Source organism: Oryzias latipes, chromosome 5 (assembly GCF_002234675.1).
Source record: "Oryzias latipes chromosome 5, ASM223467v1".
Taxonomy (NCBI): domain Eukaryota; kingdom Metazoa; phylum Chordata; class Actinopteri; order Beloniformes; family Adrianichthyidae; genus Oryzias; species Oryzias latipes.
Window position 1 is genome coordinate 26,237,434 of NC_019863.2, and position 23,261 is coordinate 26,260,694.

Consider the following 23,261-nt stretch of genomic DNA (forward strand, 5'->3'; position numbering starts at 1 on the left):
TTGGTTGAATTTTTTTTTAAATGATGCCACTTCATGGTGTAGGCCTACTGTCTTGTTACATCATTCAAGTAATATATTTTCCAGAGTAAAACTCACAGGAGCCAGAAAATCCGTGATAAAGAAGAAATAAACATATACAAGTCGCCCCAGAGTGAAAGTAGCACTTTCGGAAGAAAAGTGTGACGATTCTGAACAAATTCGCCAAGCCCGGTGTAATGCTGCGTTCACACCAAATGGGATTCACGCGTCAAATTTGCGTCCACTGCCTCTTTTCAACTTGTGTCAAATTCTCTGCTGGGTGCTCGTCCAAAAACATGTTAATAAACTATATGCTTCAGCCAAATGTGGGAGGAGCTACCGTACACTTTTTAGCCTCATCACTACACGAAAGGCATTGACTATATCTCATTTACAACGCATAGAAGACACAGATGATGTCGAGAGATCCGGTTTATTTATTTTGAAGAGCTCTACAAAAGCATTGGTAATCACGACTCCATGTCTGGGTTCATGAGATCATTCAGAGATTCTCCCATCTTCATCATCTAACGCAGGAGCTGCGTCTGAATGACGGATGCTTTCAGCGGTACTTCAGCCTCTCTTTGTGACCCAGTTTGATGACGTGGTGTCCCACATTTGTCCGGGGAGGGAAAAACAAGCACAAGAATAAAATTAGACAATCTTTTTACTGTTGTCTCAGTGGAAAAAAGAAAAACATTCCAAACTTCAGAAGTAGAAAGATCTGATTTTCCTCAGTGTTGGTTTTGGACTCCACCCGCTGATCCCATCATCAACATGTTAGGTGCCAAAGCTGAATCCCTGACTGGTTGATGTGACGCGTCTTCTTTGCCAAAGTTCAGATTTTTTGACTTAAATCATGCCACTGGACCTCTGATCACGTCTGTACATTGATCTAACATTGAAATCTTATCCTGAACGCACCTTAAAAGTAGAGTTTGTGTTGTGCTTTTATGTGAAAATTGTTTCATTAATAAAATTTTATTGATTGACTAGTGAAGAAGTTGTTAAAAGGAGGTTTTACCCTCTGTAAGGATTTTTTTTCTTAGAAAAATTATTACCGTAATACAAATGCTGCAGACGGCCCCATGTTATTGTACGCCTGCGGTTCCCCAAACTGGTACGTCTGCCACTGAGCCACAATGAGGGAAAGAGAGCTTTTCCTGGGAGCGTTTTCTCCAGGTTCTGTGTGTCATAAGTGCAGTATGAGTTGTGTTTAGGAGATGCTGACAGCTCCTTCCTGCCTCACAAACCTTGAGCACAGACTCCTGCTCCAGCGAAGGCCACTTTTAAGTTCTCGGTCACCCAACTCCACCCCGAAAGCTTGGTAAGACACCAGCCATGGGTGGGACAGCTGAAAGGGGGGGATGGGATGTGTCGCTGGTGGTGGCAAAGTGCAGCTCATGAAGCACTTGATCTTTGCAGCTTTTCATCCTAAAAGGCAGCTTTTTTTTGGGGTGGGGGGTGGTGGTAAAGTAGGCCAATGTAAACTCCCACTTCCTGTTGGCCTTGTCTCCGAGAGAAAGAGATGATCCTTCTGTGAGGAGGGAAAGGCCTGCCGCTCTGAAGGGACCGTTTCCACTTAATACACACACAGACACACACATATAAACAGAAATACAGCCGAGAGAGTGAGTGGGAGAGAGCAAGGAATACACAAACACAGCGGGGTTCAGGAATGTTAAACACATGCTTTATGGCATAAATAGCAGCCACTTTTGGTAAATTACAGTGAGTGCTCTGGCACTGTAAAGCACACAGCAGGAAAATGCTCTCAGATTTCACATCCAGGCCTCTGCTCTCCCCAAGGAACAAGAAAGGGAGCGTGTTGTGTTTTTGGTTCTGTAGAAGACGCCTGAAGAGCTGCAGTTTCATCTCAGACAAATGTAAACTTCTATGGACTGAACAAGACTACGCAGCTGGTGGTAAAACAAACACCACACTGGAAGGCGGAATTAAATCGAAAAATATTTAGAAAAATATTTCTTTTAGCCCAGAGCTTGACCTGCTTGTTGCGAACAGTAGGTCCCCTTCAACAATCACAAGCCAACCTCCATCATTAGGCTTACGTGAAACCTACTTTGTCTGAAGAGCCTGGTTTGTGCTCCAGAATCATTTAGGCATTGAGGTTAGTCGGTGCAACCCGCTGCAGAAGATGCCGCAGTTGCCTCGAGCACATTTCCCTGACTCAAAATCAGGAAGGGTTAGTGGAACAGCTTACCTCACTCTTCACCGAGCCTCGGCCCCCACACGCCGACTGAGGGACTGGCAGGAAACTGACTAGTAGTTTGCCTTACTGACTTACAGCAGAGGAGCCATGGGAATCTAAAAGCCCCAGTCTGGAAAGACTCTGACTCACTGTCTAGCAAGAGGAGAAAATACACACAAGCAGCTCAAATAGATCTGCAGATAAAATCATAGAATGAGCACATGCAAATTCACTCAAACTGTTATGTCAATTCAGAGGTCTCTCACGTCGGCACATCCCTCCATGTTTGCTCAGTGACGGTGTGAAGTCGACGGCAGGTGGAAACTGGAAGCAGGTGCATTCGGTTGCCCATCACACCCTGTGTTCACCTGCACGTCTACAGTTTACTCACCAAACAACGGACACTTCAACTTCTTTAATTATAGGATGGAAAAAAGAAAATTCCCAGTTAATGATCAAACTCATATCATAGCAGAAATCAAACTGTTGTGTTGCTTAACCCTTGCGCTATCTTAGAAGACCCCACCCTTGCATTGACGTGTTCTCCCTACCATGACAAAGGTGGATAAAGGAGGAAAGATTTCATGTAATCCATGGACACCGGTGAGGTTCACAAATCATTGAAGAAAAAAGGTTCAGCGCAGCGCAGCAATGTTAAAGTGCCTAGGATGGCACAAGGGTTACACAAGTGTCTAAAGTCGTTTTAATAAACATAAATTACTTTATTGAATCAAAAGTTGTCAGTTACAACATACATGTTTTACAAGTGAACACACAAGCATGGTACAAAAAAACTGATGAAATAACACATCATTGCACAAAAAAAAACCAACAGAGAATAATTAGGAAAGTTTTAAAGTTCATTGTTGTATTGTCCATCTTACAAGGCTTTCATCACATTTCAACCACATTTCTGTGGTGTAAACTGTAAAATTCTTTGGTCCCAGCCTTCTTATGGTTCAAAAAAACAAATAGAGTGGATTTCTGCTAATACTGTGATAGAAATTTAAAGCCACAGCTACCAAATGAGGTAAAATAAGGCACATTTTGGCTGAAAATGCATTACAATTTCATAGGAACATTCATCACAAATATATGGCTTTTATATGGCTGGTATTATTAACACTGTGGTAACCTGGAGTGCATGGCTTTTGTTTTCATTTCATGTTAAATCTTCTTTGGAAAATAGCAGAGCAGATTTTCCTATATCTCTGAAATTCATCAGTTTAAATTGAAGGTTTGAGTGTAGTCATAACAGAGGCTTAGAGTCATCCTCACTGGTGAAAAAAGCATAAACTGGTGCCATTCTTCTGTTATGACATACTTCCTCTTTTTCTCTTAAGCAAACCAAGGGCAGTGGAAGTCACCTGCTCTGGACCAGCGAAGGTCATGGCTTCAGCACCTGTTAGCACCTCATCTATCTGCGCCGCACTACCAGAGACAGCTGTGTGTGCATTTGCTTTTGTGACACGCCAAGAGAGTTATTCCACCCACGCACCCCTACCTCTGAGCAGCTGTGTCTAAGCCATGATCCGGCCGGAGCTGACCGGCACCAAGACTGAGACAGGAAAAGGCCCCTCTTACCATAAAAAGTTCACAACATACTTGCTGCTCGGAATGGAAACAATACCAACAAAAAAGACTGATAACAAGTGAGTTTCTGCATTGTTCTGATCAGATTTGGTCCTCCCGCAAGCCCTTATGGAAGACTGGAAGTAAAAAATGAATGTTGCTTCTCAGCTGTAAAATAATGGCAAAGAGAAGCAGAAAGGCTTGTAAAGTCAGATCCATAAATGGGGTTTAGTTCCCTCTAGGTCTGTTAAAATTGGGCTTTTCAGGTCCAAAACAGCCTAAGTGGGCCTGTGCAGACCTCATCTCTTCATCCAAGAGTCCTCCTCTGCTCTGAGCTCTCGTTAAGTCTCCTCCTCCTCACTCGTGGGGTCTCACACTGAGGTGGAGCAGCAGCCCGATGAGCTGTGTTTCTGCAGCAGCGACATGCGGCTGAAGGTGCGAGAGCAGACACCACATTGGTATTTCTTCACCTCTGCATGGGTCTGTAGGTGAGCTCGCAGGTTGGAGCGGTCAGCAAAGGCCCGGTTGCAGTGGGGGCAGGAAAATGGTCGCTCTCCTGTACAGAAGTGGATGAAAAAAAAAATTAACCTGACTTGAGTGCAGATCTCTTTGCGTCTGACTGCAGTGGTCATTCTCATGCAGTGATAGGGTCTTCACACAAGCTCCCCATTAACACCTCACACACATGCATACACATTGAGAAGATAATGAAGAAACACATGGCTGTGTGGTGATGGTGGGGGCTGAGGACCTGACTGAATTAGCATGATTCAATCAGAGCCAAATGAGATTAGCACGCTAACAAGTTGCTGCAGGCTCCAAGAGCTCAGTGATAGCAGCAAGCGTTCAGACATTCTTTGCAGCTTTATTGTCCCTCCTCTGTCCCCATTCTTCAGCAGCCATGATAAGATAATTAGCCAAGCAGTCATTGTTGCTGGGACATTAAACACAATGAGTGATCAATGAGTACTAAGTCTACACAGGGCTTCCCTGTGTGATAATGTCTACTGATTGAGAGTAGAGTTCTTCAGATTGATTGTCATGCTCCAATGATGAGAGAATGACCTGCTGACTCACAACAACTGCAGAGAGATGTGGAACACAAAAATGTGGGGGGGGGGGGGGGGGGGGTTTTCTACTGTGTGGAGATAAGTAATGCTTCAGATCTTACCTGTGTGTGTGCGGATGTGGCCACGCAGCAGCCACGGCCGGGAGAAAGCCTTTCCACAGGTGGTGCAAACGCAGGGCAGGGTGTGTGAGCGGATGTGCATCTTCAGAGCGCCCAAGCTGGTGTACTCTTTGGGACAGTGTTTGCAAAGGAAAGCGGGTCTGGCTGCCGTGACGTGGGTCTCTCTCTCTTCCTCCTCTGGGGGATTGATATGAGCCATGACACCAGTACATTTCATCCGTTGTCGAGGGGTGTATGTGTGCACCGGTTCAGGGCTGGGAGGGTCTGAGGAGCGTCCTTCATCCTCCTCCCCACTGCTGCTGGCACTGCTACTGAGGCTGCATGGGGAGCTGAGGTCCAGGGGGGCTGAGGTTGCAGAGAGCTCTGATTCAGAGGTGGGCAGGTAGAGGGCCGGGATGACACTCAGGTCCCACAGGAGACCTGTGGTGAAGCAGGTGGCAGAGCCGTCTGCTGATGAAAGCTCGGCAACAGGATACCTCTTGGGTGAAGAGTCTGAAAGAGGGGGGGACAGTCAGTGGCCACAGTCAGCAGCTGGATAAATATAAAATCAACTTATTTAAATCTGAATTTTAAAATAATACAGTAACAACATGTAAATACATTTTATAAACCTCCAACATCTGGCCAACCTCTGTTCAGTACTTATTCGGCATACTGATCCATGTCTTTTCCTCAGATTTGACTGAGCATAAAATAAAAGCCATATGGGAAAGTTCCACGGGCTGTTTCCTCCCACGTATTCACGAGGGCTTGTAACATGAATAGAGCTCTGTGTGCGCGCAGAAAGGGGGTAAAGTGCATCTAACGGGCCCCGACTTGATTTGGGAGTCGCCTGCTTTCAAAAATGCTCTTCCACTCGCCTTAAAATAACACAACAGGTGCTTTGCCGTGAAGTTTGCTTCACTTAGGCAAGGACAGTTTTTTAGGCAAAAAAAGTATTAACTATTATTAGTAGTATTAACGAACTACTTACCATTCTGACATTCCAGTTCACTGTAGTTTGGCTTTTGTTTAGCAAAGTATTTTTTGACTAAGAAAGATCGAGGCATTGTCCTTGTGGAAGGGGAATTTCTCCGTGCGTAAAAACAACCCGTGGCCAAGACGCACGGTGGAAAAGAGCAGATCCAGTCGTTTTCCGCGCGTCCTGGAGAATCCCAGAAATATCCTCTTGTGGTCCAACTAAGAGTCTGGGTTGGACTTCAGCAACGGAGTGATAGCTTTAGTGCAGAGTTACTAAATGCTGGTCTCTGTTCTGAAATGCTCTTACACAGGCAGTAGGGGTGTGCTCGCCCCGAGGGCCCTCCCCACCCCGCATTTCGCTGCACAAGTGTTTAGGAAGAAGCCGTCACACTCTTCTTAGGGGGGAAACAGGAGCTTCTCAGCGTTTTCACGGTGGAATCCAACAGGGCTCTGAAGAAAACTCAGATTTTCTATGTAAAGAGACAGAGCTGACATGACGAGATTATAATGTTTGCTGCAAAAACACCAAACTGAAAAAAGTGCGCAATTGGGGAGTTTGGAAAGAAAGAAGTTCATAAGAAGAAATCAATCGTCATTGCTCGGATTACATAGGCTGCCTTAATGCTCTTTTTTTTAAATAAATCACAAATTGTGCATTATAAATGTGTATTAATATACTCTATTTTTACCCCTCACAGTGATATTTATAACTTCATTCCCATGGTCATCTAATTCTCCCACATTCTGTTCCGAACGAAACCTTAAATATTGAGTTCATCAATCTCAGCAGCGTCTATGGAGTTGTGGCGCCACCTCCTGGAGAAAATGAGTAATGAGTTGTTCGACTTAAATCAGAAAATACAGAAGGATGCCACCAAGATAAGCAATAAAAAAATGTCGTGATTTAATCTGAATCTAACATTTCCCTGTTTATGAAGAAACTTAAAAATTGATTTTAAAAAAATACTCCCTCATCCAATTTAACAAATGAAAGAAATGCATCAACAAACAGCCTAAACCATTATAAAAAGATGATAAATTATCTCTTAATTTTTATATTATATATAGAAAACACATTACTTCATATGTTTTCAGAATAATTAAGATATCTGGACAAACTTTATTCATTTATTTATTGTTTGTTTGTGCTAGTTGACAAAGTGTTCAATGTCATTAACCCTTCTTTTATGCTTTGGACAAGAGGAACAGTTGAAGAAAAAAATATTCTTATGTAATCTGTTCCTTCTACACAAGCACAAAACAATGGCAACAACAATAATAACATTACATCTTCCCAAATGCACTCTTTCATCCCTACTTAACCCGTTTTACTTTTACTTATTTGACTTTGTCCTAATTAGTTGTATTAGTCAAATATTCTGTTTTTAGATATTTTTTTAATGTAATAGTGTTAGTGTTTTCCAGCTGTTTCTTGGGGAATTTAAATGTTATTATTAGATAAAAACCCTTCCTTTCTTAAGATTTTTTTTTTTTAGAAATACACCACAGAATTGTATCAAATATATTATATTGTTCTTTGCTGCAGCTCACATCAAAGGAAACCTTTTATCAATTTTTTTACATTTGTGCTTCAATGGAAAGAAAAATAAACATTTCAGTGCATTAAACAAACTTGGAAAAGGTCATTTTACAGGTTTAAAGACAACTAATGTTATAAGGTGTTTTGCAGCAAGTCAAACTTATATTTATATTTAGTTTTTTGCTTCTTGAGACATAAACATTATAAACACCGCTGACAGCATGAAAACTATGGGGTTTGTGGGACACAAAAAAAGATACAAAATAGAAAATAATTTGCTAAGACAACAACAATAATGATTTGCTGAACTGACGAGGCAACAAGTAAATCCCTTCTTGCTGTTCATGAGTGATCGGGTTCTCTACCAGAAGCCTGGGAGCTTAAGTGTCTGGCGCAGTGTCTGCTGTTCCTAGCTATGCACTTTTCCGAACTAGGATGTCTGAGGTCTTTACAGGGATCCACTCTTCTAGTTTAGGTGTTACTACAGGCACTTCTCAAGTTTTTCCCCCAAGTCCCTGGAATTTCTTCAGTTTCTCATGTTCCTTCTTCCTGACGTTGCCATCACTTGGTATTTTCAAGTGGTTCGCCATTACCACCCAGTCCGTTTGTATCTGGAAGTCCCACAGGATCTTTACTTTTTCATTCTCTGCCGTTTTCAGACAAAAGGGCTGCACCGTGGCGCAGTGGTTAGCGCTCTTGCCTCACAGCAAGAAGGCCCCTGGTTCAAGTCCCAGCTGGGGGATGTGAAAAACAGAACATCAATGGGGGACCTTTCTGTGTGGAGTTTGCATGTTCTCTGCATGCGTGGGTTCTCTCCAGGGTCTCCAGCTTCCTCCCACCATCCAAAAACATGCTTCATAGGTTAGGTTAATTGGCAACTCTAAATTGACCATAGGTGTGAGTGCAGGAGTGAATGGGTGTGTGAGTGAAGACATTCTACCCTGCAACAAACTGGCGACTTGTTCAGGGTGTCCCCCCTGCCTGTGCCCACAAGTGGCCGGGATAGGCTCCGGCAGCCCCATGACCCAGAAAGGGATAAAACGGTTAAGAAAATGAATGAATGAATGCCGTTTTCAGAGGCGTTTCCCATTTTCACTTTGGGATTTCCAGTCAATAGGACGTCAGCCAAAAACCTCAAACGTTAGTCGAACATGGAAATTTTTTTTAATGAACCCATTGACCAATTATCTTTAGGGCTACGTTCTGCCTTTTTCTTCTTAAAACCTATAAGTTTAGAAAAGGTAACAGGGTACTACTAGTTTTAAATCAAAGACATAGCCCTTTAAAATAGACTGAATGCTGAAGGACTTGTTAGGCCTACTTAAGAATTTGTCTGTAAAGAAAAATCATAAATGAAATATCTCATTCCAAATGTTTTCATGTTTCTTATCAGAAACGTGAAAGTTGGTGCCAGGAAAAGACCTTGATCTTGACTTTTTTTTTAAAAGAAAAACAACTTGGAAAGAAAATATTTTTTTGCCAGAAGAGATCACATAATTTACAGAGTAAACGCAGGCAAAGCAGCTAAACAGTCGCTGAAAGCGTCAGAATCTCTCAGTTCCTGCTGCTTTGTCTTCAGATGTCTCCACAAAGGTGACACAAACCCCTAACCTGTCTACTAAACGGACTTTCCCGGGCCAACACTCGCAAATAACGCAAAAGCAACATAAAGAATCACTGCTATCAAACACGCTTAATCTCTGAAAGAATCAAACCAAACAACGCGCTCTGATTGGTGCTTTGTTGTTGTGGGCGGAGCCACTGCGTGGGTGGGTTGGAGTTGAAAATTTGAAATAAACGCCGACAAAGTCACTTTAATTTATCATATAGTCCCTTTTGTTATATTTCTTTTTTGCATCTGAAATAGATTTTCAGTCTGAAACTACACATTTTGTGAGTAAAACTACACATCTTTAATCGCAGGTGAGTGTTGTTGGCTTTAATAGACTGAAAAACAACAGTTGCTGCTTTCGATCAATTTGATCGTAAAAGACAACAGTTTATAAATTGAAATATGTCAGATACTTTTGTTGGGTTTTTAGTTGATTTGTCTGTAATTTCGCCGAAAAAAGTTACCGTTACATTTTTTTATTTATTTTACACATTTGACGAACAATAAAGTGTGATGCAATGTAAAACTAAAATATTTCATGGAGAGTTGATAGCCTTTTTAGGAATATGTTATACCACAGAAGCTCCGCCTCCTCGCCGAATAGAAACAGATGGATCCGATACCGTGAAATAAAGGAGGAGTTGACCTCCTTCCTCTATCCTACAGGAATATCATTGGACAATTCAGTCAGCTGACTCAATGCTGCTGAACTTTGAAAAACAATAAAGAAAGGCTCACATGGGATCATAAACAAAGTGATCAAACTTAACTTGGATCTAGAGGGAGGTGATCTGTGATCATATTTGTCTTCTGCTGCTTAAGTTTGTTAAAATCTCAAGATTTTCCGCTCATTTTTTTAGAAGAGGAGCAGTTATGTTAAGAGCAATCGCACGTCTGCTTTTTGGAGAGGAAGAGGAGTCTGAAGATGGGAAGTCTGGAGAAGGAAAGGAGGAGGACTGGCTTGTCATCACACATCAAGGTAATGAGCATCGGAGCAGTAAACGTAGACGTTTCGTTTATTATTGCGGAAAAGATTGTGAGAGAAATAAAAAAGAAAGAAGAAACATTTTCAAAAAAACATCCCCAGTGGATGCTGAGCAGTGTTTGCATTTCCCTCAGCTGTGAAGTTGTTTTAGGGAATACCCTGACGTCATATTTGTTTTACTGCAGAAAAACTCTTTATTTACTTGACAAATACCAACTAGTTGTTGCAAAGAAGGGATCTGTGTGTGTTTTTAGAGGCAGTTTCTGCTGAAATCCAGGATGCTTTGACACCTGACATTCAAGAATCCACCTCCACTCTTCTCAAAGACCCATCTGCAAACACAGAACATGACAGGTGAGGTGTCAAGGAGTTATTTGTCAAAATATTGCAACAATTTCAAATGTTATGACCAGGCATTGTTTCCATGATTGCCTGCAATTTCCATTATGTTTCTCACATAATGTGCCCCCCCCCCCCCCCCCCCCCCCCCCCCCCCCCCCTTCAGGGTGTCGGATGCAACAGCTGTGTCTGGATTATTCCTTCAGCCTAAAGCTTTGGTGGAGCTGACACGCCTAACCTGTCTCCAGAGGGCTAGGGCAGACAGACAGTGTGCGTCCCGCAACACTATTCAGCGCCAAAACCGCATTCGCCAAAGTGTCCGGCCTGCCTCTTTCCACCTGCAGCAGCCGGTACTTCGCAGTCTGAGCCGCTAAACGGCCGTCGGAGATCAGGAACTAGGCTAAACTGGTGGCATTATTTGCATGAAGTTATTGTCCAACCACATACATTTAAATGAGCAAAAATAATTTGATGAAATTGTTCTAACTTGTGACTGAATTAGGAATGAATTTCTCTGTATGATGCGATAAAGTATTGTTTGTGTTTTTTATCAATAAAAAAATGTAAGCTATTTTGAAACGTTTTGAATAAAGTATGTTGCCAATATATTTTAAATTGTCTGTACATTCTGGACTTGAAAGAAAAAATGATATTGTCTCAAACGGGCTGATTTAATTGGTTTTGAGGTGATTGCGCCTGCTGTGTTCAATTTCCGCTGAGTGCATTTAATGTGGAAGTGAGATTGTTGTATTTGAGGTGATTTGGACGGGATGGAGAGCTGTGCTGGAACCAAACTGAACAAGCACACAGCTTTTAGCTACAGGAGTTTTGAGAGTCCGTCTGAGTTTACTGATGAATCGCCGTCAAATGACAGTAAACAGGATTTGAAGCGCAAATATGGTGAGCGGGAAGAGAGTACACTGACTAATCTTGTCAAACAAGAGGCTGTAGGTTTTCTTGTCTTTGGAAAATAGCAGGTGTGCGTAATTTAACCTCTTGAAACCTGGCGTCCACTTGTGTGGACATCACGTTTTGGTTTATATTACCAAAACTTGGCTGGGGCCCTGTAGAAAAGAAAAAAAAAGGCATATCAAACAAGAGCTAATGTCTTAAGAGGTTAATTAAGAATGCTTCCCTTTGTAGATTTCAGTCCAAATGCTTTCAAATGCTTTTACTGCTGTCACAGATCCCATCCAGTTGAAAGACATGTCCTCTGGAAGCTCAGAGATGTCGGACCAAAGCTTCTCCAAGCTCAAAGAGACAGACGAGGAATGCTGTAGCCCGGAAACTCCTGTGCAAATATACAGTGTGGCCATCGTCATTGCAGTTGGCGTAACCATTGCTTTGTTTCTGCAGATTCATCTGGATGCAAGCTTGGTATGCTGTGTGACTCGTGCATCTGAACTGATTGCATTCCTCGTAGTCCTTACAGCTGCATTGCAGGTCACGATAAAAGGCGTGCTATCGGATCACGACCGCTGCACCGTGCTCAGTGAAGGAGTGCTCCGCGATGGTGGGTCCAGTGTAGATGCAGCCATCGCCGGTGCCCTTTGCTTGGGCATTGTTCATCAGCATGTGTCCAGTGTAGGGGGGTATGCAGCCTGCCTGTTTTCAGACTAATATGCAAAGCTGTTCCAATCCTCATTGGTGTTTGTCTGTAGAGGGGGGGTGATGTTGGTTCATGACATCAAAAGGAATGAAACCAGGGTGATAAATTTTCAAGGATCTACACCTGAATTATTAAGAGACGAGATGCTGCAAAATCCTTCAGAGATGAAGGTAACAAACCAGTACGTGAAACTGCCTCTTGAAGTTCTGGATTTTTGTTATCAATATTGTATATATCCATTCATAGAATAGTGTATTTGTAGGCAGGTCTCCTTGTGGGAGTGCCGGGAATGCTAATGGGGTTTCACCGTGCTCATCGGCTGTATGGAAGGTAAGGAAAATGGAAACAATAATTCATATTGTTTTGGTCAAAGATGGATTTCCACATGAATATTGCAGTTTGCTCTGGGAGGATGTTGTCGGCAGAGCTGCAAGTGTGGCCAGAGAAGGGTTCAATGTGTCACATAGTCTGGGTGAGTAAAAGAAAATGCCCTTGTCTTGTTTTTGGCAAGATTAACCTGCAAACTTAAAAATAAAACTTTTTTTTTTCTCTCTCTCAAGACGATCAGTGAAATTTGCATTTTGAGTTGTCTGCAAAAAATGGCAAAAGGACTGCAGCACAACCATGAATAAAATAAAGTAGATCTGTTAAATTTTTATGAGGGTTTTTTATAATAGTTTGACATGCTAGGACTTGATGATCTTCATGTGCAGCTGATGCAGTATCAAAAATGGAAGGTACAGAGCTTCCCAAGCATTTCCGGGACGTATTCCTCCCAGAAGGCCGTGGTCTGAGTCCTGGTTCTTATGTGAGGATGCCAGAGCTGGCGGATGTCCTGGAGGCTGGCGTCTGGAATTTCTACAGCGGAACTTTCTCACAGGAGATGGAGAATGAGGTGACTAACGCACTTTGGGGGCGTTCCATTTAATGGCAGGAAACAGTGTTTTTGTTTTGGTTTTTTCCTCACAAAGGTGCGAAAACACGGAGGGGTCCTGAGTAGAGAGGATCTGGGCAACTACACTGCAGAGATACAACAGGCCCTGGAGGGTGGATTCAGGGGTAAAACTGACACTTGAATGGCAAACTTCAAATTCATCTTCAACACAAACTGTATCGCTTTACTTTCAGACTTCATCATTCAAGTCCCTCCTCCACCTTCTGCTGGTGCATTGTTGATCGGAGCTCTCAATCTCCTAGAAGGTTTCCATTTTAAAGAAAATGGTGTCAAGGAGAAACAAGTATACCACTGGATTGAGGAGGTGAGCCGTTCAGTGAAAGGTCCACCAATATTTCTGACATGAAGAAATTTTTGCACTTAAAGTGTGAGTTCATAGAAATGCGTTTGCAATGGTTGTTGCATCCTTGAGTCGTGCCAATATTTACTTAAAAGCTTTCTGCTGAATAGCTGACTTAAATCCACATGGTTTCAATTTTGAGTTTAGACAGTACGGACAAAATGGTTTTGATAATTGAAATTGTTTCACCTCCTAATCAAGGCTCTGACAACAGCGTTCACTGTGGCTGCTGGACTAGGTGACCATAGGAACAACTTGACAGATGATCTTCTCTCCTCAATGCTCAAGTAAAACACTGCATTACTCCAATCACCGTAGCTACACTTTTCCGTACTTTTAACATCTCATATCCCATACATTAAATATATATTGCAACCTTAAATCCTAGATAGGCACTTGAACTTCTTTTAATTGATATTTTTTGTTTTTTTTAATCTTTTTTCAGTAAAAGTCAGGCCGAAATCCTACGCAACAAGATGATTCACTTGCAGTCGCTCCGCAACTCCACCAGCTACTCCTTCCCAGCAGAACTGCTGACTGCACAAGTTGTTGTCATGGGACCAGATAACCTCATGGTATCTGTTGCAAGGTGATTGTGCATCTGCCGATAGTCTACTGTTCATGCTAGCAGGTCATGCACGGCATGCACAGCCAGGCAGAGTGCTGTTCTCTCATACGAGATCTTTTGACTTTTTATTTTTATTTTTTATAACAGTTCCTTAAATGGACCATTTGGAAGCAGGATCCTGACTCCATCAGGGATTCTTCTCAACAGCCTAATTCTTGACTTTTTCTGGCCAAATAAAACCTCAGTAAAACCTCCAACTGAACAGGTGGGAACGACTGCAGATCTTAATCCATAAAATATTCATATACATCTTCAATGTAGTTTCAGGAAAACCGTGTTGGAGCAAGAAAGAGGCCTCTGACTCTTCTAATGCCTGCAATGCTCGTGCCTTCCTGGGATGTATGTGGGACCTACATGGCTCTGAGCAGTTCAGGTGGACGAAGCCACCTGAATAAAATCACACAGGTGTGACCTCAACTAGTTTTAGGTTTGAAGGAATGAAACGATGACTGATCCACATGTGGGCTGTGCTCTTCAGATGCTGGTGAATGTACTGTTCCTCCATAAAGAGAAAAACGACAGCCTCCCTTTAAGAAGACTCCACACTCAACGTGAGCCGTATTGACTGTAAGTGTGACATCCTTCTTGGTGGCTGACTTCTGCCGTCATTTCCAAAAAATTATGAGTAATGCTTTCCAAATTCTCCTTTTCTCAGCTACATTTACAACAGACGTGTAGTTTCTCAAACCACAGACTACGTGACCCTTGAGTTGCAGACAATTTCTACAAGCAGAGTCCAATGAATAAAACGTAATGATATGACCTCAAGCTTTTTTTACTTTTTTTTTTTTTTTTTTTTTTGTGTGTAAATTTTAGGATTGTTCTCATTTAATTAAAACCAAACCCCCAATGTGTATGAGCTAACTCTAAATGGTCCCTGTTGTTGAGATTTTGGTGTCTGTTTGTAGGATATGACCTGTGAACAATAACACAAGGGCTGTTATATAAGGAAGAACTGCAGATAAGCTATATTCACACACATGTTGACTCTGCATGGGTGACAGGGACTGTGTGGACATTCCAGTTAAGTATCAGTGACTGTAAACATCAGCCTCTGTATTTGTGCTGCAGCTAATAATTAACATTTAATGAGAAGTGTTTCATACAATAAAACATTCATACAATAAAACAATTGGAGGCAAAGAACTTATTCCATAATGTAGGACTTAAGAAAAGCACGACAGACTTGTCATGAATGTTTTAAAAACAGATCTATGGTGCCAATGGTAAATCTGGAACTTGGCATAATAAAGTTATCAGTCAAAACTGGAGAGTTTAAACAATCAATTGAACAAACTATTCACTGCAGGAACTAACCTGAAGGACTGATCAGGGGCATTAGCAAATGTAACTAAAACTCAACCAGCTAAGTCCATCTTGAAATGCAACTGAACCAAAAACTAAATGACTGCAATTTAATTTAAAAAAATTAAAATAAAGGTGTGCTTCATATTACATGTTGTGAATATTGTCCAGCAGGCAGCCGTCAAAAATCAGAAAATGAAAGTTAGAGTATACTTGCTATATTTTGCTTTATATAGTCTGCAGGGTTTACTTAAAGCATTTTCTCCATAATCCTGGTTTGATTTGAGCTCTTTGCTCCCAGTTTCTCTGTTCATGGGGAAATCTGTAAACTTGGAATTTATTTCCTGCTTTGAGATGTTTTTCGTGTAGTTTTTGTTACTTGATAACCTTTAAGACAAAGTATAACTGTATAAAGTATACAGTTATGTATATTGAAAAATAAGCTTAAATGTGAGATTTTTTTTTTAATGAACTCTCTTCTGCTTCCAAACTCAAAACGTACTACAGGCCTACTCATAAAATATTTTCAGCATTTTTCATTTGTTTGGCAAATTCTACTCAAATGTGTGAATTTACAAATCTCTGGCCTTGAGCTGTTAAATGTAGATGTTTAGCCTGTTTTAAATTCTTGGATTGCCACAAAGAAGTAGGCCTAAAATCCGTCAGATGATGACGTAGGAAATGTACAGAAAAACCCAGACATCTCTCCGTTCCACTCTAACTGAAGTTTAGAATGCGCGAGGAAGTATCTGCGGGCCACGCGCTCAGCTGATTATCAGGAGACCTCGAGGAACCTGATAACGCCGCGAAGACAGGAGGAATCGCATTGAACGGTGATGTCTCCGCCGCGGGGCAGCAGTCTGGCTCGGGGCCAGTCCCCCGTCAGAGGCGCTCCTCGGGGCGGGGACCCGGAGCGGTGGGCGTTGAGTCCGTGGCTTCTCCCTCCTCCTCCAAGTAAAAGTCTCAGCAGGAAGTGCTGCGCTGACAGTCACCTGGTTTGGCTGCAATTAAGTCATACTGGTACTTTTTATTTCACATTTATCGCATCCGACAGCAAGTAAGCGTTTTAGTTTCATTATAAAGTAGTTTGTTTTTTTACTGGAAAGTTGTAAGGAGCAGATATTGGCGGTGTATTTCTCGAGGGAGTGGAGTTCTGTTATATCCTGATGTCAAACAGGTTTCTTCATGATCTTTAGAAAAAACACAAGCGCCAGTTTCAATCTTTGTGGCGCATGACGCACCAGACGGTAACGAAAAGCCTCACTGGTATCTCCAAAGCTCCAACAAGATCTCCTCGGCATTTATTAGAGCTCAAGAGTTGGAGGCGGTGAGACCAGCATGGAGCCCAAAGCCATGGCAAATGAGAATTTTTTTATTGTTGTTCGTGGAAAGTCCAGGAAAGGTTTTTCTCGAGGATGTATTGGTCGCGTGGAGTCCGAGACCCCGCGCGGGGAGATGACGGTTCTCCTGTATGGATGCGGCAGCAACTCGGGGACTCCCAAGAACAGAGGCGTCCTGAACAGGGAGGACACATGCGCACTGACGCGCCACCAGGCCCAGCTGCTGCTCTACATCTCCAGTGCGGGTAAACGTTACGAGCTCGTATGCAACGTCCGGCTCTTCTCCGCCATCTGCGCTCTTACCCAGAACGACCTGGTGGTGGTCAGGCACAGAAAGGGAAACCTGCCGGGGATGGTGAAGAACCTGATGCAAATTGGAAAGAAGGAGAGCAAAGCTGACCTGCACATGCTTGGCTTTCAGGTGGAATTTGTGGTGGGTGTTGTTGTTTACTTCTCCCTTTCAGGATGAATGTGCAGCGGTGTAACGATTCAGTTTACCAACAATTTCATTCATATCATATCATAATTTTGGTTTACGATACGATAGTCGATTTCAACGATCCGATTCACTGACCTAAAATCAACCCAGGACATCTTTAGCCAAAACCTCAACCAGTGTGACTCAGAAATAAATAAATGTCTGGGTACTGAACAGTGCAGGTGAAGTTGTCTAGATTTGTAGGATTTCTTCCAAGAAGTGTCAAATTAATAAGTGTACAAACAAATACGAATAAATGAGAAATCCACTCAAATTTTAGTTTCAAAATAACACAAACGGAACATTTTTAGATTCTACCACACTGTATGGTCATATTTCTGCAAAATTCCATGTGTTTCCACACATTGGACTGGAATGATGGCTCCATGTTTTTTTTGCTGCATTGCGTGTGTTGTCCGCCTTGATCGTTTTTATAATAAAGTAAATTAAACCTAAACGGTACCTTCATTCAAATGGTACTTTCCAATATCGATATAATCAAATAATATTTTTAGAAACAATTTTCTAATGGTAAAGGTCGATTAGATTAACAACTCATCTCACCGAGATCAATCTGGTTGGAACGTAGGAATATAAATAAATTCATTAGGTCGATTAATCTTTACACCCCTTGTGTCAAATGTAAAACAATAATATTGCACTTAAATATTAACTGAGCTCCATTATGTATAAAGGAAATATCTGCTGTCATCTCCAAAGACCCCGTTAAGAATTGGATTTAGAGTACAAAATAAATAAGAAACATTTGATGCCTTTTTGATTGGCTAGTTTAAAAATGCACAGTTTTATTCCTGCAATTCTTCTTACATTATCGTTTCAAACTACAATATAATAACAGCCCACCCCCACTTTTCCTCCCTACAGAACAATGTTTATAATTTGTCATCCAAGAAAGCTGCTATGGTGCAACTTTTCAGTGCGGCAGACATCAGTCAAGTGATTCCATCCAACTCCAACCCCCTTGAACTTCACTTGAGTGATAGCAGTTTTGGAAGTAAGTTGGAGGATTTTTCTTTTTCTAACTTGTCCTGTCCAGCAGCTTAGCGGCAGATGAGAGCTGAAGGCCTCTTGTGTTGGACAGATGTTACTATAGGGTGATATGGATGTTCAGACACACCAGGTTGTTTATTTGTATAAACCCCTATTTGTATTTGAGGCTAAACTTGATTAATATTACCATACATTTCTTGTTGGACCAGACAGGTGTTAGTTAGAAATGTTTTAAAAATTATCTAACTAACTCCCTTTATTGCGTAAAATTCAGTACATTTTTCACCACAAGAGGGTCTGATCCCTTCCTTTTTCCACAAACAGCAAGTTGAGCTTTGAAAACATGAAAACTCGTGATTTGAGAGAGTGCTTGAAAAACAAGTCCTGCTGTCCTGGAATGTGACTGAAGATTCTTCTATGTTTTGACATTTTTGCTCATAAGAAGCTTTAGGGCAATCTGTAAATCTCCATTTTTAGACATGCAGTGTTTAACAGGAGATTAGCAACATGCGATGGGACTAAAACCAAATGTCAATGACTTTCAAAGTGCAAGTCATCTCACGTCACCCACCTGTTCTCAGGTTTAAGCAGAAAAACATTGACTCGCATCCAGTCCATGCCAAACGTGGAAACCTGTACAAAGCAAGATGTGTGGAACCACGGAGAGCAGAGGGATGTTCAGAACCAGCAAACAGATTCCTCTCAGATGCGCCTGGAGGTGGGATCCATGGTAGAGGTTATTTCCGACGGTGGGATCACAGCTTATGGAGTCATCCGGTGGCTCGGGATCCCAGAAGAGATGACAGAAGAGTGGGCTGGGATTGAACTGGTGATTGACTGGAATTTTACTCATAAACACTGACTGTCAACTTCAAGTGGGAAGATGACTTTGCATTCATTTTTTCAACAGGACTACGAGGTCGATGGCTGCTCTGATGGAAAGTACGGAGGCCAGAGATTTTTCACCTGTGAGAGCAATAAAGCTTTGTTTCTTCCCATCTCAAAGTGCAGCCCTGACAGCCGCTTCTTCTGCTCAACAGAGAAACACAAAGTCACCGAAATCCCTCCAGGTTAGCCACCGCTGTGTCCTTTTTAAAAAAAGTTCAGTGTCACCGCACAAAATGCTCCTGATTGTTGAAAGTTTAGCTTTTTAATGTTAGTCCATTAAAAAACCAAACATCATGTTGGAGAACTTTGAAAAATGTTCCTCTCCACCTCAAGAATGGATGTAGTAGATTTTATGAGGGTGCTAGTATTGTGGATAATCCTTACTTAAAGCTCAGGTTAAGGACAGCATCTCGTTCTATTACTGTATCATTTACAGTTATGCAATATGAAAATTCTGACCGAGAAAGTGACATCAGTGGCACAAACCTTTTTTTAAATTAATAAAAACATGTTTAAAAGCCTGATTTAATTGGAAAAGCTGGTTAGTCGTCACTCTGTAAGGCTTGTTGTGTTACTAAAGTTTGTCCGTCAATTCTTGAAATTTTACTTTTCTATTTGTACTTTTCAGTTCCTCTAAATGAGGACTTGGAGGAAGACGCACCACCAGTTCCAGAATCCAAAGCACTGTCGTTGTTTTTGGGTAGAATGAAGGGCATACAGGGCCACATAAATTCTTGTTACCTGGATGCGACACTCTTCAGGTAAAACCAGTTCATCAACATTCAGGCCACATGGTGCAAAGCCCTGTTTTTCATACATGTTGGAAAACTATCATATTTTGAAATTAACCGTATTCAGGTGAACATTCACATAAATCTGTCTAATAGTAAAACGCACTTTCTACTATTACTTTCACAGTTTGTTCAGTTCGTCTGTGGTTGTGGATCGGATCTGCCAGAAGCCTGCTGAACCACAGCAACCTCTAAACTGCACTCTGAGAACTATAGTCAATCGTTTACGCAGGTAAGAACTTTGTAACGTTGATGCTTTTTCATAATGACCAGTATGTCTGCTAAATGATAACTGATGCATTCATTGCAGACAAGGCTTTGTGCCTGCAGAGTGTGTCATGAATTTTCGAAAACAGCTTGGCTGTGACACTTTCAGGACAGACGAAAAAGGTGAACAGAAATTGTGAGGCTTCTTCATGCAGTAAAGGATGAAGGTCTTACTTCTGTCTTGCTTCCCAACAGACCCAGAGGAGTTCATCAGCGTTCTCTTTCAGAAGGTGCTGTGCATAGAGCCACTACTCAAGCTCAGGTATGTGTTTATCCACCATGAATGCAGCCTACTGCTTTTATTTAGGTTTTTAAATGTTTTTGTCACCTTAGGTCAGAAGGTGAAACCTCTCAGGGGGCCAACACCCTCCAGATCTTCCTTGAAAAAGAGCAGCTTCAGCATATTCCAACAGTCCAGCAGTTATTGGATACATCATGCATGTCAGAGGACCTTAAATTTGAAATGGTAAGTCTTTCTCTTCTATGGAAAATAAGTTGGAATGAGTTTATCTTTATTTTCTCTTTGTAGATATACCAACATGCCCATGTTTTTTGCCCCCAGGTGCCATCCTGTCTGATAATTCAGATGCCAAGATTTGGAAATAAGTACAAGATGTTTTCCCACATCATTCCTTCTATGGAGCTGGACATCACAGATCTTCTACACAATTGTGAGGAACTCCTGCAATCCACACATGTTTAAAAGAGGACTTTTGGACAGCTGTTTTATAAAATTGTGGTTTCTACCTACAGCTCCACGGGAATGCTTCATCTGTGGACATTTGGCAGAATTTGAGTGTCCTCAATGTCTCCCAGATCGCAAGCTGCAACCAGGGAGGATCAAACAATACTGCCTTACCTGCAACACACAGGTGTGCATAAAAACTGTTTGAGATACCAGGAGTTTTCAGTGAAACATTTATAATGTTTTGGTTTTAGGTGCACAGCCATCCGTCTCGGTGCAGTCACTTTCCCCGTGCAGTAACAGTTCCAGCAGATGCAGACACACCTGTGCCTAGGCACACCATGCAGCTGTTTGCTGTGCTCTGCATTCAGACCAGCCACTATGTGTCCTTTGTCAAATATGGCCCTGAACCTCACTCGTGGGTATTCTTCGACAGCATGGCCGACAGATGTGGTAAGTAATATTTCTGCCTTTCACAATTACCTGAAGACGTTCACGCAAAAATAATTTTGCTCAACTGAAGTTCATACTGATGTTCAACCTTGACAGACTCCAATAGAGGCTCTGTTGAGATCAGCTCTGACGTCTTGTGACTATTATCTCCTTCGGAGCTGATCTCTAATTTTAAGGCCACTATTTCTTGTAGGTGATGATCAAAGTGGCTACAACATTCCCGAGATCCGAGCCTGTCCTGAGCTCGGAGACTTCTTGTGTCAGTCAGAAGAAGAGCAGGCCCGATCCAATCCTCTTCAGGCTCCAGAGTTAGTGCGAAGGCTGCTGTGTGATTCTTACATGTTATTATACCAGAGCACTGACGCACCACCTTCAAAGCCAAACAACCAAGAATCTTAAAGGCACTTAAGGACGAGGACACTATGTTCCATAACAGTCTTTAACTAAATATGTGTGTTCACTTCATGCACTTTATTACATCCAGACACCAGTAACTGAATGGATGGTGACACTATTACACAAGAAAGAGGATTTACATATTATACAATATTTAGTATAGTATAAAAATATAGTACATTTTGCAGTACAAAGTCTTTTGTTTGCTTGAGTTAAACTCTGAGCTGTTGTTTACCCACAGTGTACGAATGATGGTGTTTATATTTTGAATTTCATGCCTTGTGGTTATTTGTAAAAATCTCTTCAATAAATGCAATGGCAGATTATATTTGTGTTGTGTTGGTCTGTATGAATGCAAATTTACTTTAACTCCAATCAAATTTAAACTAATGTATTTTCTATGGCGTAAGGCTATATTATTTCAGCTGTAGAAAATGTTTGGCACCTATCTGACTGATATTGTGACATTTCTTTGGAAAGGTTCAAAGCTGCAGCTAAGGGTAGACCTGTTTTATCCCTGAACTGGATCACCAGTTATTTAAAAAACAGACAACAATATGTACAGTTTGGAGGTAAGAAGTCTGATCTTATGAATATTATTTGTGGACTCCCACAAGGCTCAATTGTAGGACCTAAACTTTTTATTTTATATATAAATGATATCTGTGATATTTCTAAGTTGTTACAGTTTGTTTTATTTGCTGATGATACTAATTTTTTCTGTTCTGGGGATAATCTGAAAACCTTAGCTAAAAGTATTGAAATGGAAATGATAAAACTCAAAATGTGGTTTGACTACAATAAACTATCTTTGAATCTAACAAAAACAAAGTTTATGGTATTTGGTAATAAAAACAGAACAGAAGTGACTTTGTCCATTGACAATATAAAAATAGAACAGGTGTCTGAATTTAAATTTTTAGGGGTTATGTTGGACGACAAATTAACATGGAAATCTCATATATTTTATGTAAAAAATAAAGTAGCCAAGAGCCTTTTTGTTCTGAACAAATCTAAATATGTTTTACCATGTCATATTATGCACATGTTATATTGCTCTTTGGTTTTACCTTATTTCACATATTGTATTGAAGTGTGGGGAAATACATATGAAACTAATATAATGCCCTTAATTCTACTACAGAAGAGAGCTATTCGAATTATTCACAAAGCTAATTTTAGAGACCACACAAATGATCTTTTTATTAAGTCAGGCTTATTAAAACTTAAAAATTTAATTGAATTGCAGACCTTATTAGTTATGTTTAAAGCCAGAAACAGAGATTTACCAGAAGACCTACAAAAGCTTTTTATTTTTACCACAGGAGATGAAAATCATAGGAGAAAATATGATTTCAAACAACAGATTGCTCGAACAACATTAAAGCAAAAGTGTTTGTCTATAGCAGGGGTAAAAATGTGGAATTCCCAGGAGAATCAGTTAAAAAGTTGTCAAAATATTATTAAATTTAAACGCATGTATAAAGCTAAACAAATTAGTTTGTACAAACTTGACTGTTGAATGCAATTTTTGGAATGTATGTATTAAATGAATGGAATGTATTTACTGTGTAGTGGAACTGTACATTGTGAAATCTGAGCACAGGTGATGGTGTGAGAAATGTAAATGTAATGTTTAAAAGGGAGCAGATAATTATAAGAATTGTGTTCTTCAATTCTGCTCCCTTCCA

The 23,261-nt window shown here is 41.2% G+C and overlaps 3 protein-coding genes and 1 long non-coding RNA gene across 9 annotated transcripts; 2 read left to right on the forward strand and 2 right to left on the reverse strand.

Moving 5' to 3' along the window:
- Positions 1-1,063: 1,063 nt before the first annotated feature.
- LOC110015167 lies at positions 1,064-2,574 on the reverse strand. The gene is made up of 2 exons (XR_002290293.1): positions 1,272-2,574; positions 1,064-1,203 (listed from the first exon to the last, which is right to left on the reverse strand). It is a non-coding gene; the product is annotated as an uncharacterized LOC110015167 (long non-coding RNA).
- A 354-nt stretch (positions 2,575-2,928) lies between these two features.
- On the reverse strand, positions 2,929-6,270 carry LOC101157208 (protein snail homolog Sna). Its single transcript, XM_023955153.1, has 3 exons — positions 5,962-6,270; positions 4,971-5,480; positions 2,929-4,355 (listed from the first exon to the last, which is right to left on the reverse strand). The coding sequence occupies exons 1-3, from the start codon at positions 6,035-6,037 to the stop codon at positions 4,171-4,173; spliced, it is 771 nt and encodes a 256-aa protein (XP_023810921.1). The 5' UTR covers positions 6,038-6,270; the 3' UTR covers positions 2,929-4,170.
- A 4,899-nt stretch (positions 6,271-11,169) lies between these two features.
- On the forward strand, positions 11,170-14,724 carry LOC100820718 (glutathione hydrolase 7). 6 transcript variants are annotated; one of them, XM_011475402.3, is made up of 16 exons: positions 11,170-11,324; positions 11,611-11,693; positions 11,781-11,801; positions 11,868-12,016; positions 12,086-12,203; positions 12,296-12,363; positions 12,432-12,505; positions 12,747-12,928; positions 13,005-13,092; positions 13,162-13,292; positions 13,530-13,615; positions 13,774-13,917; positions 14,044-14,161; positions 14,218-14,361; positions 14,435-14,523; positions 14,612-14,724. In XM_011475402.3, exons 1-15 carry the CDS (start codon positions 11,195-11,197, stop codon positions 14,519-14,521), a joined length of 1,623 nt encoding a protein of 540 aa, XP_011473704.1. In that variant the 5' UTR covers positions 11,170-11,194; the 3' UTR covers positions 14,522-14,523; positions 14,612-14,724. The 6 variants fall into 6 exon arrangements, with proteins under 6 accessions (XP_011473704.1, XP_011473701.1, XP_011473702.1 ...); XM_011475399.3 differs by having other exon boundaries at positions 11,611-11,801; XM_011475400.3 differs by having other exon boundaries at positions 11,781-12,016.
- Positions 14,725-16,127: 1,403 nt separating this feature from the next.
- On the forward strand, positions 16,128-21,898 carry LOC101163809 (ubiquitin carboxyl-terminal hydrolase CYLD). The gene is made up of 13 exons (XM_020703460.2): positions 16,128-17,034; positions 17,965-18,094; positions 18,672-18,919; positions 19,001-19,160; positions 19,607-19,739; positions 19,897-20,001; positions 20,080-20,159; positions 20,232-20,298; positions 20,370-20,502; positions 20,599-20,707; positions 20,790-20,908; positions 20,976-21,174; positions 21,368-21,898. Exons 1-13 carry the CDS (start codon positions 16,600-16,602, stop codon positions 21,571-21,573), a joined length of 2,124 nt encoding a protein of 707 aa, XP_020559119.1. The 5' UTR covers positions 16,128-16,599; the 3' UTR covers positions 21,574-21,898.
- Positions 21,899-23,261: the final 1,363 nt, after the last annotated feature.

Coding starts and splice junctions, on each gene's coding strand:
- LOC101157208 (XM_023955153.1), bottom strand. CDS start 6,037: ATGCCTCGATCTTTCTTAGTCAAAAAATACTTTGCTAAACAAAAGCCA. Junction 5,481..5,961: donor TGAACTGGAATGTCAGAATG/GTAAGTAGTTCG, acceptor CCCCTCTTTCAG/ACTCTTCACCCAAGAGGTAT. Junction 4,356..4,970: donor CCACATCCGCACACACACAG/GTAAGATCTGAA, acceptor ACTTCTGTACAG/GAGAGCGACCATTTTCCTGC.
- LOC100820718 (XM_011475398.3), top strand. CDS start 11,195: ATGGAGAGCTGTGCTGGAACCAAACTGAACAAGCACACAGCTTTTAGC. Junction 12,017..12,085: donor CATGTGTCCAGTGTAGGGGG/GTATGCAGCCTG, acceptor GTTTGTCTGTAG/AGGGGGGGTGATGTTGGTTC. Junction 14,162..14,217: donor TAAAACCTCCAACTGAACAG/GTGGGAACGACT, acceptor TCTTCAATGTAG/TTTCAGGAAAACCGTGTTGG.
- LOC101163809 (XM_020703460.2), top strand. CDS start 16,600: ATGGAGCCCAAAGCCATGGCAAATGAGAATTTTTTTATTGTTGTTCGT. Junction 18,095..18,671: donor GAGTGATAGCAGTTTTGGAA/GTAAGTTGGAGG, acceptor ACCTGTTCTCAG/GTTTAAGCAGAAAAACATTG. Junction 19,161..19,606: donor AGTCACCGAAATCCCTCCAG/GTTAGCCACCGC, acceptor TGTACTTTTCAG/TTCCTCTAAATGAGGACTTG.